This window comes from Psittacula echo, assembly GCF_963264785.1.
Source record: "Psittacula echo genome assembly, chromosome: 1".
NCBI lineage: Eukaryota > Metazoa > Chordata > Aves > Psittaciformes > Psittacidae > Psittacula > Psittacula echo.
The window spans coordinates 153,989,072-154,006,313 of NC_137735.1; the positions used below are offsets into that span (position 1 = coordinate 153,989,072).

General features: G+C 40.0%; 1 protein-coding gene across 1 annotated transcript in view; it reads left to right on the top strand.

Annotated features, from left to right (window-relative positions):
• The window catches only part of NELL2 (neural EGFL like 2), a gene marked incomplete at both ends in the record, with an annotated part of 153,296 nt that overhangs the window by 11,698 nt on the left and 124,356 nt on the right, over positions 1 to 17,242 (top strand). Inside the window, one exon of the mRNA XM_080634423.1 lies at positions 8,708 to 8,858. Coding sequence (XP_080490549.1) covers positions 8,708 to 8,858 — 151 coding nt within the window. The remainder of the gene's footprint in view (positions 1 to 8,707; positions 8,859 to 17,242) is intronic.

Sequence of the window (17,242 nt, forward strand, 5' to 3'; positions counted from 1 at the left end):
TAAACCAGTTCTACTGGGGAAAAAACATGAACCCTCCAGAGCATCCACAAATGATTGGGGTTGGGCTAGATGATCTCATGAGGTTTGCTCCATCTGAAGTGATTCTGTGAAACACAGTCTGCAGGTGGTAGGTCCTCAGGAGCAGCAAACTGATCACAGGGAAAGGAGGTTTTGAGAGAAAATGACTGAGCAGAGAGCATGAGCAGGTCTTGCTGACACTTGCAACAAGAGAGGGAGAGCTGTGATGTGTTGCTCAGAGGGTACAGGAGTATCTACACCAAACATTATCCTAATCCAGAGGTGCCATGGTGAGTGCTAATCTTTTACAGCGTGTCATTGCATGACCCAGTTCACCCCTGGAATATATCTTTGAGAAGCTTGAATTGTGTTTTATCTTTTTGGAGAAGGGTTGTTAATGTAATCCAGCTGCATCTACACCTAGCATAACCTGCTTGCATGGTTTATTATTGCCATGAAGTTTGTACTTTATTGTTTTTAATTGATAAGGCTTTGTTTACCTTCAGTAGCCTGCTTTTTCATTTGGAAAAGGCTGACAACACTGCTTCCCCCTCATGTCCTCCCTGTTGTCACGACTTGCATAGCTTTTTTCATCTTGACCATGCTATGTGACTGGGAACTAGAAGTAAATTCAGTCTTTTAGCAGTTCTCATGTGTGTCATGCCCTTATTACAGTAGCAGTAGTGCTGGAAGGCAATGTATTATTTTTCTTATGCTCTTCAGTCTGTGTCGCAGTGTTAACAGCATTTCTTGGTGTGATATTTTTGTTTGTTGTTAGGTCAGTTTGACACAAAGTGCCCATATGACAGCATGAAGCCAAGCATAACTTAGGTGCATGTGCTGCAGATGGCAGTAGCAAGGCAAACAAGATAGGCTTGATTTTCTCCACAGCTTTCAAGGTATTCTCAAAGCAGCTTCTAGAAAACTACTTTGTACCTAAAGGGCTGTGTGTGCATGTATAAATGCAGATATATCTTTATAAAGCTATAGTAGGTGCAACCTTTTAAAATGTAGCTGGAACCTGTCTTGAAATGGAGAAGCAGACAGAAATCTTACTCTAGTTTACCTGTGTGTCCTTGTTCAAACATAATAGGTTTTACAGTGGTATTGGCCATGAAAAACCTAACCAGCATTATTGTAAGTAATATTTGATACTACCTGTGAGGGAGCACATAAAAAGAGTCTTCAGAATTTGAGAGGAACTAAGAATAGTGTTGGAATATAGACTAGAGAAATTTGGTAATCAATAAAGTCATTGCATCGTATAATTGATAACCCAGAACCTATAAATCACCAGAAAGCATTACAGTAATAAATACCTGGCGCAGAACTTACTATACATCACACATTTTAATTTTCTAGGAGTGGAATTTTTGTAACAAGAACAGAAGTCATAATTTATCTTCATCACTTTGTTATCATGTAATACGTCCCTCCTGAGTAGCACCCCCTCTCCTAGCGTCTCCATCTAGCGTGATGATGTAGTTACAGTGAAAGGGGTAGTATTTCTTATGGCAAGGAAGAGTGGTTTTCTGTATCATGTATGCCTTTAAAAATTCCTAATTTTGTTGATGTGATTCCGAATGTGTCGATGTGCACATTCCGTATATTCCTCTCAGAAATGTTTGGGAGCACACATAAATGTTTTCTTTATGAGTTTGGTGGGAGTTGTTTTAGTAACAATCTAGTGTGCTAGGATCTGTATTGCTTGCAATACAATTGAAGCAGCAAATCAGCTGCTTCAGCCTCTTGTGCTAAGACTACAGACTTCGAATCTGGACACCTACACATTCAAAGTTCAGGTTGTCCTGAACCTGTTGGGTTTCTTATCTTTTCATTTGCAAAAGGTTTGAAAAATCGTCAGGAATATGCTATTGTAGATGCAGTCACTAAAAACTTTACTGTATTTGTTTGCCTTTCTTTATTTTTTGCCTACTGAATCCAAAAGTCATGAAACTCTCTGTTATGGACTCTACATGCTTTTGGAAGAGCATACCTGACTTGTTGCAGTGCAGCTGGGCTTCTTTACCTTACAGTAAATGGTTCCCACTTGTAGTCCTGGTGCAAATTCCTTTTCTGAAGGGACCACAGCCAAGGGAGGATGAGAGATGTCTAAGTGTTTTAGCATTGTGTTCTGACAAATTAACCCTGAGATTGAGAGGGCTGTGATACCTAGTCCTGATGTTCAAACGGGTGGGTGTTTATAGTGGTGTAAATCCACCACTTGTTCTCCCTTCATCAATTTTCCTGTGCCATGCAGATCTACAAACCAAGCAAAGGTGCCCTCTTTGGCTGTTTGTATTGAGCTGCTGACATGCTGAGACACACCACCACTGAAAGGACATTTCCCTGATCTGTAATCCAGGCAGGGAATCATGCCGGGCAGCCACACTGTTCATTTCACAGCTTCACCGAAGCAGTTGGATTCTGCTTGTGTACTAGATGGCCAGGCTGGAGGGAAAGATCTGCCTTCCCCATTCCACACAGCACATGTTCTAGTTGAGTATGTATGAACTGTAAAGAGTGATTTCGTAGCCCCAATCTCAAGATCATCTCGGGGGTTGTCCATGTTTTGAAAGAGCTTGTTTGTATTTTAGTGGCTAGCACCTGAACAATTTGTTTTGTAGTCTCACAGGGATGCAAAGGAGGCTGTTTCAGCAGGGGAAGTCAGTATCTGGGCTGTGGAAAGGTAAGCTTAGCATTACAGAAAGATTCAGCTTGATGTGGCTTTCCTTGGTTTCTAGAAGAAGCCAGTACATAAGTTGAGAGGCTTAACCCAGCCACTAGTATAATCACTGTCAAGCTAGCATTGTATCATCTCTTTTGCAGAATGCTTTTAGACAGATTTTGGTGGTACTATTCTTAATCTACAGTGAATGTATAATATATTACAGCTGTAACTTGCCTCAGTCATGGTTTTGCAAGCTCTTTCCTAAACAGTCATCCAAGTCAGTGCCAGGAGCTGGCAGAAATGGTTGAGGTCTTGCTACTGCTCAATTATCTCATTCTATCATATTGGGTAGAAGGTTTTCCCCTATTAAATATGTTCTGGTTTAGTTTCATGTGCATAGTTGTCAATTGTTAATGTTCCTTTACGTTAAAAAACCCCTCAAAAGTTAAAAAAGCAAGCAAACAAGCTTAACAAACCAAGCAAAAATTCCCTGGGGATTTTGACCATGGAGAAGAAAACAGTACAAACAAAGCACTTTGAATGAATGATTACTTACGCAAATGCACAAACTACTCCTAATTACACAAGCAAGTTAGGTCCTTAATAATGTTTGGTTATTTCAGATCAGAGACATAGCAGCTGTATTCAAGCATGTGTGTCGAGGCTTTCGATGCCTTTTCACCCTCTTGTCCCACAGTGGATTTGTGTTCTCAGCTGTGCCCAAATGACTTTAAACACACAAGTGTACCGCTTGTAGGTGAGCCAGAGTTCTGGCCAGAAGCGATATGATTAGTGTTTTGTGAGGGTATAAGTATGAATGGTCAATATAGTTGAGGGAAAAATGTATATGTGTGTGTCTGTTTAGAGAAAGGTCCTTCTTCTAGCCTCCTGCATCAGTCCGTTGTGACTTATAGGACTTTGTGTATCATTTGAGCTGGACGACAGCCCTTCCTGGATGACACACCAAAGCTGTAGCTGACATTCAGAATAGAGAAAGCTACAAAACAAAGGCAATTGGAACCTCCCCAAATGCTGCAAGAACAAACTGTGACATTTTCCCCCTTGTTTTCATTTGATTTAATGATTTGGCTTCAAGTCAGTTTTTGTTTCAATTGTTTTATTTCAGCTGAAGTGCATTTTGCCCTCCTCTTCTCCTTCCTATCCAATGAAGTTCTGTTTGCATATATCCTTACTGAGGCATTTATTTAATGGAAATAAGAAGGGAGGCACACAGAATTGGTGGTCACTGTGGTGGTGTCTCTGGGGTATCCCAAGGTCCTGATCATTCAGCTTGGGAGGTTTATTCAGGTGCTGGGTCCCAGCATTTGTGAGTTTTTGTTCTGGTGAAACCAAGTCGTACCCAGTTTGTAAGGAGCACTTGGGTGCATAAAGTTCTAGATCTAGTGGGATCCTGACACATGATTAGAATCGTAGTCCCAGTGTTCGCTCAGACTTGGGAACTGGGCAGTGCTTCTGGGCCTTTGGGAGTGGACCTTTACAGGCTCAGTGTTTACCCCATATCTTGTAGTCTTTTAAACCTCAGATGGAACTACACCACCTTCCCCCAGGCTCCCACAGAGCTCCTTCATACAACCTTGGAGAAACCAAGCAGGTTTGTGTGGGTTTTGAGAACTGTAGCTGCTCCTGTTTTGCTGTTCTCTCTGAAATGATTCAGAATCCATGAGAACAGGATGAACAAATGTGTAAGAAAAGTAACTCAATGTTTTATCAGCCAGTGTCTTATGTATCAGTTCAAATAAAGAATCAGGTGTGTTGGGAAAAAAAAAGGGCAAACGAATCAACCTTCCCACTGAAGTACCTAAAGCATAACGCATCTAGCAAGGGTTTAGTCTAATAAAGGTTGTTTTACTTCTTTCTATCTTCAGTTTTCATTACAGGAATGCAACTCCTGAATTTGAATGCACTGTGCTCTGCTTAAAAAAACCTGCCGTGCCCTTTCAACCTTGTGAAGATTCTGCTTTTGGATTGGCATTGCTTGCTGCCCCTAGGCTGGGAGCAGCCTAGCCCAAGTCGGTTGTTTAAATAAAAGAACATTATAAAGTAAACAGTCTCTTGTTGCTGTTTGTAGGCTGTGTGAATCCCTAGGTAAGGAAAAGACCGGTCAAAAGTTTTAATATGGGGAAGTGATATGATGTGAGTATATGCTTGTGATGCTGATCTGAATGTGTATAGGAAAATGAAACAGAATCAAGCTAGCCTTATTATATTTTTCAGACCCTTTTTAGCCTGCAGCCCTTCTCCTTTTTCTCACAAACCACTAAAATTTAATTTGGGTAGTTCAGCAAACCTACAGTCAGATGCAGAATTGATTTATAGATGCTGCTATTAAAAGCTGATTATGTGCACACGAAACAAACTCTGGAGCTCAATTAATTAGGATGCCTCCTTCAAAGACTGTTCTGCAGGAGTTTGTTTTATAATTCAGTTCTTAACAGTATCTGTTTAGCTTTAGATGCACTTCAGAAACTCAAGAGCACACCCTTTGCTAAGACAAGCTATCCATTCCATTTAGTAACTGTTTGTTTTTATTATGAACTGGAAAACATCTGTAATGAATGGCTTGTCCTAAACCCATATTTGCATGTAGTCTTTACACTGTGTGATTTAGTAAGGTGATGCTGCTGCACATAGAAGTCTTCCTGCTTACCTCCAGTAACTTGTTCATGGCTGCTTCCAACACCTTTTTGGGGGGAGGTTGGGTGTCTGGTCTAGTTAAAACTGGATTAGGTTGCCTAATATGGCCTCTCATATGTTTTCCATGAGTGCAATTACCACCGTAAGGATGAGGAGAAGGAATTAAAGTCTGGTGACAGAACAAAGGGTAGAACCACCTCTTTCTGCAGCATTAGTTTAGGCTGTGGAGTGAGTCCTTTTGAAAGTTAGACTTACTGTCTTGGTTGCAGCACAGTAATTATCATCTCATGAGCATGAGTGAAGTGACAATATCTGCACTTGACACCTTCTGTGAACACTTGCATTTCTTAGGTGTTTGCTGCAAAGCTCTGACTGCAGATTGTCCCTGAGGGGAGAAGACGTCCTAGTTGTGAGGGCTGTTGCAAGCACAGGGTGGAGACCACCACTAAGTTTGTCCTCTGAAGAGCTGAGTTCCTGCAGGTCCTATGGTCAGTGGGTTTCTTCACAAGGTTTTCAGATTGCTTTGCAATGTTAGATCTTAAAAGACTTGGTTTTCTGTGCCTGTTGCCAGCTGATCAGCTCATAGCTAGATGTTGCAGCTGAAGGTTGACCAGCACCAACTGTTTGTCTGTTTCCTTATAAATTGTTATCATTGCCAACCATGGCATGAATTAATTCTCTCTTCCTCCAGCCTCTTTCCCTCAGTCTGTTGCTTTTTTTTTTCAGTACTTTTGCTAAATTGAATGTCTCAACCCAGCTTCATGTGTTACCATGTGAGGGTTATTCCTTCTATAGGCATTTCCATGCTATAAAAACTTTGACCTGAACAAGGAGTGCAATGTGCTTTGAGTTTGTATTGTTTTGTTTCTTTCATTATCACTTTGAACTTCATTCTTCTATAAAGATGGAGTGTTAACGCTGTGTATTTGTGAGTTATTGTGGTGTGGTCAAACCAAACACATGCAGTGTTCTAGGAAAGTAAACGCAATATACAGGTATCATGGCTAGAGACAAATTTCTCTTTCAAGCTAATAGTTGGCTCCTTATTTTTGCCCTGTAATATGAAAAGATTTATGCCTTTCATTTTGTGTATTAGAAATGTTCACAGTATAACACTTTTATGTAACTGCTGAGAAACCACAAATTGTTATCTGAGATATACCAGTTTGATTTTCCAAGCTATTATGGAAGAAGTCCAGTTCCAGTTAAGTGTTTTCCTCTGGTCTTAAAATGATTTCTAGAAACCAAATGTCAAGAGCAAGCCTGAATCAGTATTTATTGAGCACAGCTGGTGGTCTGTCAAGCACCTACCACTGGTGTTCAAAGGCAATTGGAATGAAGGATTTGCACTGTTGCGTTACTGTAAAAAGAATGGGTCTAATAGATCAAGGACCCTTCAGTTGTCCTTCTTTAAGAAATCCACCTGGTGCCTGCCCTGAGCAAATGGTGTTGGTGCTTCATCAGACTAGTAGTAATTCAAAAGGCTGTGTGGCTTTTTGGTGCAGCAAATATGAACTGACTTATTTGCAATACCAAACTGGAATGGCTGTGTTTAGGCAGTTTAATGCTCTAGAAGTAATGTGACAATAATCTTTATATGTAGGCTTCCAGCATGATCTAATCAGGTCTCGATGCTATTGTCTGTATACAAGAAGATAGTCTATGGTCAGGATGAATAATTATACGGTTAATATAATTATAAGGTAATTATATTAAGAGAAGGTTTTATAGATGAAAGGATGGAAAACTCTCATCCTACCATATCACAGGAGTGACATGAGTGAATCTCAAAAAAGATTCCTCTCTCGAGGGCGGAGAGGCAACTCTGTTTCCCCTGCCTACCCCACTGGAGCAGTGAGGACTGGGAGGGCTTTGGAGAGCTCCACATTACGGTAAGGGTTTGTTTCCTTGCTAAAGAACAGGCCACCTGTAGTGCAGTGTTTGCATCTCAGTAGTTCCAGTTAGAAAAAAGTGCACGTAGGAGGGGGCGATAGATAATTATGTATAACTGGAACTGGCCTTGTGTAATGTTATATTAATGTGTATATACTTTCTTTCATCAGTTGCTAATGAGAATATCATATGTATTTGGTATAATTTTCATCAAAAATGACTCCAGTTCAACCTGGTGTGACAGTGTGCAGGAGCTTGGTTAGGACTTCAGGATTGTACAGCTTGTTTAGTTTCTTCAACGCATATTGAAGGATATTCCTGGTCTGTGAACCACAATAAACTGCTGTTAATGCAGAGTAACATCTTCACAGGTAGAGCTTAAAGACTAAACCTGTTTTTAAGAACCGTGGTGTAAACGTACTTGAGAGCTCAGCATCCATCACTGCCAAAAGAAAATCACCTTGTGGAGAATCTATTGCCAATAGCTCTCTACTGCTGAATTAGTGTCCCTGAGTTAAAGCAGGATGGTCCAATTGCAATGACAAGAAGCTTGTGGATTCATTTAGCTCCTACACAGTTGATTACACATACTAATGAATTGATTTTGTGCATTAAAAATATATATTAATTATTTTCTAGTATAACGTACTATGGAAAACCTTGGGAATTGTTTCTTTAGCATTTGACATCTTATTTTGTAAATTCTCTCTCTAGAGGGCTGAATGTTGAGCCTTTTTATTTTCTGTGCATGTTCTGTGCAGATTCAGCAGAAACATTGCTTTGCGTCTTGGTTGTGTGTGGGGTTTTAAAAGCAAAATCTTAATTGTGTGTGTGTAATTACTCTAACAAATGTTCATGACATCCTGTGCAAGAAGCAGCAGCGATGTGCTGCACAACTGGAGTATATAGTGATTAATTAGCAACAATGTATTTTTAATGATGGTGAGGTTTTAAGTAAATTTATAACTATTACTTAAAGCTGAGTAAATTGTGTCCCCCAAGAGATGCTGCTCTTTTTAATTCCATTTTTTTGTCTCTAATTAACTGTGCATAGCTATTAAGCATAACATTTTTGTAGAAGTCATTAAGAAGTTGCCCAGGTCACACTTCACAGCGTAAGTTCATACCCAATGTTGTCACTCAGTCCACATTTTGGACGAGATATTAAAGGTACCATCTGGCCATCCATGGAGAAAGTAAAAGGGTTATGACCCTGTGTTAAAAACAAAACAACCCATCCATACCCAGCACAGAATTTTCTAGGTGTCCTAGAAAATGTGTTCTGTTTCACTGAAATGGATCCCATTGATTGTGCAAGCTGGTGCTTAAAATACCTTGGTCCCTGCTTTTTCCTGTCTGTGCTCCTCAGAAGCAGCTAGTTATTTTGTAAGCTCTTTGAGTTGGGGATGTAAAGTAAAACAAGATTTTATATGAGTGTTTTTTCTGTTTCTTTTTTTTTTTTTCCCTCAGATACTTCAAGAAGTGTCAAGGCATCTCCAGAAACAGCTGAAATCTTTTTTCAGAAGTTAAGAAATAAATATGAATTCACAATCCTGGTGACCTTAAAACAAGCCCATTTGAATTCAGGAGTTATTCTCTCTATTCATCATTTAGATCACAGGTAAGTAATGCTACCTGTATTCTAGTTAATGAAAGTATGTATATTAACAGAGTCAAAAATTGAGCATAAATTAGAGAAAAATTGTTGTGTAATAGGTCATTTGCAAATATTTATAGTGTTTGGGTAGGCATATTGTGCAGATTCATAAAAATTCACAAGTCCAAATCAGTGAAGGGAGAGTGGAACAGCTGTTCTCTTCAAATGTCTCTTGTAACTGAGGGCAGGAAAAGCCAGTTCTCTCTTGTCATTAATAAGCATAAGGACCAGATGCTTAGCTGGTGTAAAACTGTCGTATCAATACAGCTATGCTGTAAAGCCTAGCCTTGTACATCCACCTCTTCACCAGTTGGTATTTAACACTGCAAGCAGTTTAAAAAAAGGCAAAAAATCCTAAATTTCTGGGCTTACACCTCCCATGAGTGGCAGAGCACTTTATTCAAAATGTTGTCAAAAGCTAAAGTGAATAACATGGAGCATTTGAGGATTATCCCTTTGATAGGATAACGACTGCTAGAGAAATTAGATATTCTTTATATATCTGTCTGAGTAACAGCTATTAAAGATAACTGCCCTATGATTCTGTGACAGAATAAAAAGGGGTTTTAAAATGTGCACTTTCTAAGCAGGCATTAGCATGAGCAACAGATGACCTCTGCTTGAGGTTCATAGTGCTTTTTATTTTCCTATGTACAGTCCAATAATTCTTGATGATGGTCTCAATACAAAATAGCAAAAAAGAAACAAAAGGTGAAGACAGATGTTCAAGCAAAGCAAAATGTGGCTGTTATTCACATGACTCTACAAGTTGTCATTAGCAGCAGTGACAATTATTTTGTGCTGGAAGATGCTCTAATTCTACTTTTTTTTTCTGTTTCCCAAAAGCCCCATCTTCTGCAATGTACCTGTTTAAAAAAGGCAAACACCACAAAACAGACAAAAAGAATAAGAGAAAAGGGGAAGCATTCCCAAGGGTCATTATATGCCCACTTTGTAAAAAACATCTTTAAGTGTTGCAAGGGGGTGGTTGAATGCCTGTTGGATGGTGCTTACAGATGTTATACCATGGAACCACCATGGGGCTTCTCTATTAGTTGTTACTTAATTCTCATCTGCAGGAGTGAGCAATTTGCAAGGGATAGAATTTGGCAGCTGTGATTAAGTTTCAAACTCAGACTGTACCTCCCTGTGTACACCCTGTGTAAAAGTTCATTCTGTCTCAAATGAGAGGGTAGGTTTGCAGAGCCAGCTGTGCCCTGCCAAAGCCTATTCCTACATTTGAAGGATGAACATAGATTAGTTAGGCTATTGCAACTATATTTGAAATACCAAAATTAGAGATGAAGCCTTCATGTGCCAAAATAGCTGCTGAGGTGGGCAAATAGGTCACCAATGTGAAACTCTCAGACTCTGGAGAAGAGGGTAACCATAGGCTTTTTGAAGGGAGGCAATGTTTGCTAGAAAACCTTTCCTGGCCCCCTGAATGGAATATAGAAAGAGATGTACTATAGAAGATCAAAAACATGTCTAATGTATAACTGGGCAAAACTCAATAAACATTAAGTTGGAGGGTGGTGAGCTGGGAGAACACACTTGCCACTTAATGATTATGAAGAGTGATAAAATTACAAAAAATAATGTGCAATGAACTTTCATTGTAGGGTTGCAGAAGAATTTGAGATATTGTTTGGGAAAGTAGTTCTTGATGTGAGTAAAGACCACTACTGGTCTTACGCAAACAAGAATGCATTAAATTGATTCTATTCAGCAGCAGCAAAGAAAAGAAAAGGCCAGAACAGTGCCTGGTGTCCAGGTCAAGTGGCCAAACAAACATAATGGTGTTTATATAATTTGAATCTGGTCCGTCCGTGTCATCGTCTATGCCTGTATATAATACAGTTGTGAAAGGGTGACAAATAGGACTCTGAAAATCCTATTATTTTATATTGGTATATTCTTAGGGATGGGTGATTAGATTTTTTTAACAGTATGTTGATAACATTGATGCTTTTTCAAGAAATTTCTTTCATATCTTAAATATTTGCAGGTTTTATTGTTACTTTTTCACCATCTTTGTTTATCTGCATATTGGAATTTGAACTGCTTAACTGCAAGGGAAAACATTTGTCAGGGTTTATAGCTGAAATCAGAAGGTCTCCATTATGTGCATAGGTATTTTAGCTGTGAATGTGTAACTATAGCATTGATGAGTGGTTTTGAGGCCCCTTTTCTTTTAACTGTGGAAAGCCTTTGTACTCCATGATGTTAGAGGTATGAAAAATGAAGCTAGTACCCAGTTCATATCTTGCTGGAAAAAAACCCTCCTACCACCACTTTAGCCAGTGTGACCTCTTTGTCTTACTATGTTCTCTTAAGTAACACCTACTGTTTACAATTTTTCTATAGGGATGTATGCTTTATGGTTGTTTTAGGGATCTCCTTGTAAGGCTTTGGGTAATCAAAAAGGAAGAAGAATAAAAACATTCCAGGTGTTTCGGGCAAATAGTCACTCATTAGGTCAGCTTTGGGTGAGGCAGCTAAAGAATAATCTACTTGTGAATATTTCATTGCTTTCTTTGGGGGAATATTAGGTAACATATTTAAAAAGAAACTTGAAGAATTTGTTTTAAAAATGTTAGGCCTAATCTGATCCCTTTACAATCAGGGAAAAATCTTCATTATCTTTAGCAGGTGCAAAATCAGTCTCAACAAATGTAAGGCCAGAAAGAACTTGTGGCTATTAAATTAGATGTGCCTTTAAGCTTTTAATGAGCACATTCTGGTCTATTCTCTGCCAGGATGTACAGAGGGATGTCTGTGTGCCACAGTAGTGTTTGATCAATTTAATGGTGCTAAAATGAGGGCTGACTTAGGTGTGGATAATACTGGAATTAGTCTAGCATTTCTGAGTCTTCTGTAGTATCTCCTATGTCTTTAATTTTCTTTTATGATGAATGACAATAAAGACAAGAGAATGTAGTTAAAAATAAGCACTAGAATGCCTTACATTACATAACTGCTTCTTCAGGGCTGGATTTCCATCTTTCTGACCTTGCCCACTTCTGATCAAGGACTTGCCTGCAATAGTCCTTTATTTCTAAAACACCTCCCTGTCACAGCAGTCATCATAGTTGGTAGCAGAAGGAGCAATGTCAGGCCTAACTCCATTCTTTTGCATCAGCTTTAGCCTTGCATAGCTCCTCTGATGTCAAAAAGTCATGCTACTAATTAACTGCTGCCTTATGGGATAGAATCACACCTGGCTGTAGTCTTTAACTTATAGAAGGCAATACTAGCTCCGGCTTTTCTGAAACAAAGAGTGGAATGGTGTTAAGGGAGGCTGAAGGTGGCAGTAACTGAAGGATATAATCAGTTATCAAAGTGACTTTTCATGTGTTTTATTTTACAGAGGTTTCATAACAATTAATGGTTCTGGGGTAGAAATTTGTAGGGTACAAGAAAATCAGAATGTTTGTTTAAAAGTGGAAAAAGATGTGCTCGCTGGCTTTGGAAATATGTGTTTTTGAAAATAAATCAGAGTAAAAACTCATCCTGTCTTTGAATGGGTCTATGGTGCAAATGCACTAATTTACAGCAACTGAGGACATTTCCTAAATTGCAGGTACTTTTAAAGTTCTGTAATTCTCTTTAAAACTGTACACTTAAAATAGTTTACATGATTCAGAGTTTACTGATTCAGTCTGTGTTGTCTAGTTCTATGGGCTTTTTTTGTTCTCTGTGTGTTTGTTTTGTTCTTTTTTGCTGGTTCCCTGGTGAGGAATGTAAAAAATGAATACTTCCACTGAGATATGGTCATGCAACTGCTTAAGGCTTTGAGTCTTAGAAGCTGACAGGACAGCTCTTCCAAAGTTTCCCCTCTAATGTCATATAGTGAATACTGTCCCCAGGCTATCAGAGAGATGCAGAAGTTCATTTAAATCTGAGGCTTGGGCATTTGCTGAGGCTGAGCTGTTGCCGTTACCACAAAAAGGAGTTCCTGAAAGGTTTTTCTGCAGACATCTTTTTCTACTCTATTGAATGTTTTTTTTTTCCTTTTCCTAGTTAAGTATCAAAGGTGTCTTCCCTTTTTAAGATGAATATGTTTTTCTCTAGTATTTAATATAATCAAATCTATTAAAAATGATCTTAGAATCATAGAATCATAGAAGAGTTAGGGTTGGAAAGGACCTTAAGATCATCTAGTTCCAACCCCCCTGCCATGGGCAGGGACACCTCACACTAAACCATGCCACCCAAGGCTCTGTCCAACCTGGCCTTGAATCTGAAAGCGAATGAATCTGAAATTATACCTGCTACTGTCCCTTTCTAGTTTATTCATATGCTTCTTCAGAGATTGCTTTTTTCCCCACTGACTAGAGCAACCAAGGAGTTCAGGCAGTGGTAGTTTTCGGTATACTTTGGAAGTGATACTTTCCAGAAAACTCTTGTGGTGTCAGGGAATCCATACTGCATATCAGTAATCCTTCAGATGAGTTTCTGCATCTTTCTGGGCAGATTTATGTATGGAATGTATCTGAAAGGCAAAGTTATAAATGTTTTCTTAGCTTGAGAGCGTCACCTTGACCATATAGAGTGCCCTGTCTAAAATATATTGTTCTTTACAATTACAAGGTAAGTGTTTTGAATGATGCCTCAAGTCAAGTGGAAGCATTGTTAAATGCTGATTGCTGTGTGCTTGCTCTCAGCCTTCAGTTTAAGCTGTATTATCCTCTTAATTTCACTTCTGAATTCATCTCACCTTTTTTTTTTTTTGATGGAAGAATCAGCAGAGAGATGATTTTAATCTGTGAGGGGGTTGTAATATATGTTAGTCTCACTATTCCATTGTATATTTTCATTTAATTGGCAACAGTGGAGAGATGTAATAAAGCTTTTCCTCCCTTTGTGGTTAGATGGCTTTATGCAACTAATGTTATATTCATATCTCTTGAGATCCTGTGTATTAAGGCTCTTAAAGGATGAAATCACTGGATTGTAGTTTAACCATTTTTTCCCTTCAGTTAATGCTCTTTATATCTTGAAACAGAATACTGAAATCAATGGAATATTATGGACAGACATTCTCTACACTTAATTGTGTATCTCTACTAATTTACTCAATTTCTGCCTTACTTAACACTTTCTTTCACAGTTGTTGGTGTCTTGTGGTTGTCTACTGTCAAATGGACTGCACTGGAGAGCAGTTTCAGACCTCTTTCAGTATCTAGGACAAAATTATCTGGAATAAGTTCTTTCTTACTGACATAGGCGTACAAGGACATAAGTTGCCAGAAGTGTTTGTTCTGTTACTTGACCATTATTTTAAGATAGAGGTGGAATGGCTTTTGATGTATTAGTGTCTGTATTTCTTGGCTAGTGTGAAGTATCCTCTCAGACACCACAAAATCTGTTGCAAAAGCGTTACACTGAGAATAACTTCCAGTAAATTCCACTTAAGCCAATATTGTTGAGTTATGTTCGGTTTGTTTGAGGGAAATCTCCCATTGATAACTTGCAGAGCAGAGATTAGGCAAGAATAACATGGGATTAATTTTCAGAAGTTAAAGGTGTACGTGGCTGTTCCCTCTGCCAAAAGTAGCAGTAGCATATTTCTGCTCTTTAAACTGCTCTGTGCTGTTCTTTGATGGAAGAGTGGAGGGTTGTGATTCTGTGTTTTGGGGTTTTTTTGGTAGTATATCTTAGTTGCTGTTTCTTACTGGTCTGACTATAGTTATGAACCCTCTTAAATTTGTTCATAACAGTCAATTGCTTTTGAGCTGACTTCTGCTAGCGATTGAAAACTCCTTTCCTATCAGCCTTCTTTTCTTTTGATGCAGTTTTTTTCACCAAAGGTGTCAAAAAAATAATAATAGAAAAAGCACTATTTTCTTTATTCCCTGCTTTTTTAGTGTGTGAGAAGATTCATTCCATGGGACAAAGGATTCTCTATGTAGATACTGACAGCTTGGCTGGGCTCTTTTCTCTATCCCTAAAGAGAAAACTTCCTTGTTTCTATTGGTTCAGGAGATTAACTTCTATCCTTGAGTGTGTGGTTGAATTGAAATGTTATACTCAGTTTAATGTTTTGATAATGTTGGGAATCACAGAATGATTTGAGTTAGAAGGGACCTTTAAGATCATCTTGTTCCGATCTCCCTGCCATGGGCAAGGACACCTTCCACTAGACCAGGTTGCTCAAAGCCCCATCCAACCTGGCCTTGAACTTTTCCAGGAATGAGGCAGCCACAGCTTCTCTGGGCAAACTGTTCCAGTGTCTCACCACCCTCACAGTAAAGAACATCTTCCTTACATCTAATCTAAATCCACCTTCTGTCAGTTTAAAGCCATGTCCCCCTGTTCTGTCACTACATGCCTTTCTGAAAAGTCTCTCTCCAGCTTTCTTGTAGGTGCCCTTTAGGTACTGGAAGGCTGCTCTAAGGTTTCCCTGGAGCCTTCTGTTTTCCAGGCTGAAAACCTCCAGCTCTTTCAGCCTGTCTTCACAGGAGAGCTGCTTTACCCCTCAGATCATGTTTGTGGTACTCCTCTGAACTTGCTTCAACAGGTCCATGTCCTTTTATGTTGGAGACCCCAGAGCTGTACACAGTACTGAGAGTGGGGTCTCATCAGAGCGGAGTAGAGGGGGAGAATCACCTCCCTTGACCTGCTGGTCACGTTCCTTTTGATGCAGCCCAGTACATGGTTGGCAGTGCACACTGCTGGGCTGTGTTGGGCTTCTCATCAACCAACACCCCCAAGTCCTTCTCCTAAAGGCTGCTCTCAGTCCTTTGAGTTCAATGAGTCCATTGAGTCCAATGCTCAGCCTGTATTTTGCCCCGACTCACCTGTAGGACCTTGGGCTTGGCCTTGTTGAACTTCATGAGGTTGGCATTGGCCCACCTCTCAAGCATGTCAGTGTCCTTCTGGATGCCATCCTTTCCCTCCAGTGTTTTGACCACACCACACAGGTTGGTGTCATTGGCAAACTTGCTATATTGCTGACAAAGATGTTGAACAGTGGTGGTTCCGATACCAGTTCCCTGAGGAACACCACTTGTCACTGGTCTTCACTTGGACATTGAGCTGTTGACCACAACTCTTCGAGTGTAACCATCCATCCAGTTCCTTTTTCCATCCATCAAACCTATGTCTCTCCAGTTCAGAGATGAGAATGTCATATGGGAGAGTGTTAAATGTCTTGCGCAAGTCCAGGTAGATGGTGTCAGTTGCTCTTCCTTTGTCCCCCAGCGCTGTCACTCCATTGTAGTAGGCCACCAGATTTGTCAAGCACAATTTTCCCTTAGTTGGCAGTCACCAATCACCTGTTTCTTTAAGTGTTGTTTATAAGGGATATTATTAAATTGATTGATGCCTTGTCACTATTGCCTGGGGCTTTTTTGCTTCAGTTTAGTTTATGCTTTGTGACCAAAAGAAAAAAAAAAAAAGGAAAAGATTGCCAATAGGAATGTAAATCATTGTAATGCATACACCTTAAAAACACCTTCTTGTAACTTTGTTAAATCAAATGAGGCCAGCCTGTTTGCTGATGTAAATCATCACAGCACCAACTAATCCAGAGTGATTTGATCAAGAACTTCTTAGAAAATGTTCTTGTGAGCCTGGATCCTGTAGATTGAATTGAGACTAGTGACAGACCTATGTTGTGCTGTGGCTTCTTTCTGACTGGAGAGAAGCTGCAATACCGGGCAGTTTTGTGTGGGTGAATGTTGTGTGGATGGTGTGTTTCTGCCCTTCCAGTCACTTACTGCCTGGCTTTTCTCTCCCATGAACATTCCAACATGGAGGGTGTTCCTCGATGCATGTCCCAGCATGGGCTCTGTCTCCTGTGCTTATCAGGAATCATAGAATAGTTAGGGTTGGAAAGGACCTTAAGATCATCAAGTTCCAACCCCCCTGACATGGGCAGGGACACCTCACACTAAACCATGTCACCCAAGGCCTCATCCAGCCTGGCCTTAAACACCGCCAAGGATGGAGCATTCACAACCTCCCTGGGCAACCCATTCCAGTGCCTCACCACCCTCACAGTAAAGAATTTCTTCCTTAGATCCAATCTAAACTTCCCCTGTTTAAGTTTGAACCCATTACCCCTTGTCCTGTCACTACAGTCCCTGATGAAGAGTCCCTCCCCAGCATCCTTGTAGGCCCCCTTCAGATACTGGAATGCTGCTATGAGGTCTCCACGCAGCCTTCTCTTCTCCAGGCTCAACAGCCCCAACTTTCTCAGCCTGTCTCCATACGGGACGTGCTCCAGTCCCCTGATCATCCTCGTGGCCTCCTCTGGACTTGTTCCAACAGTTCCATGTCCTTTTTATGTTGAGGACACCAGAACTGCACACAATGCTCCAAGTGAGGTCTCATGAGAGCAG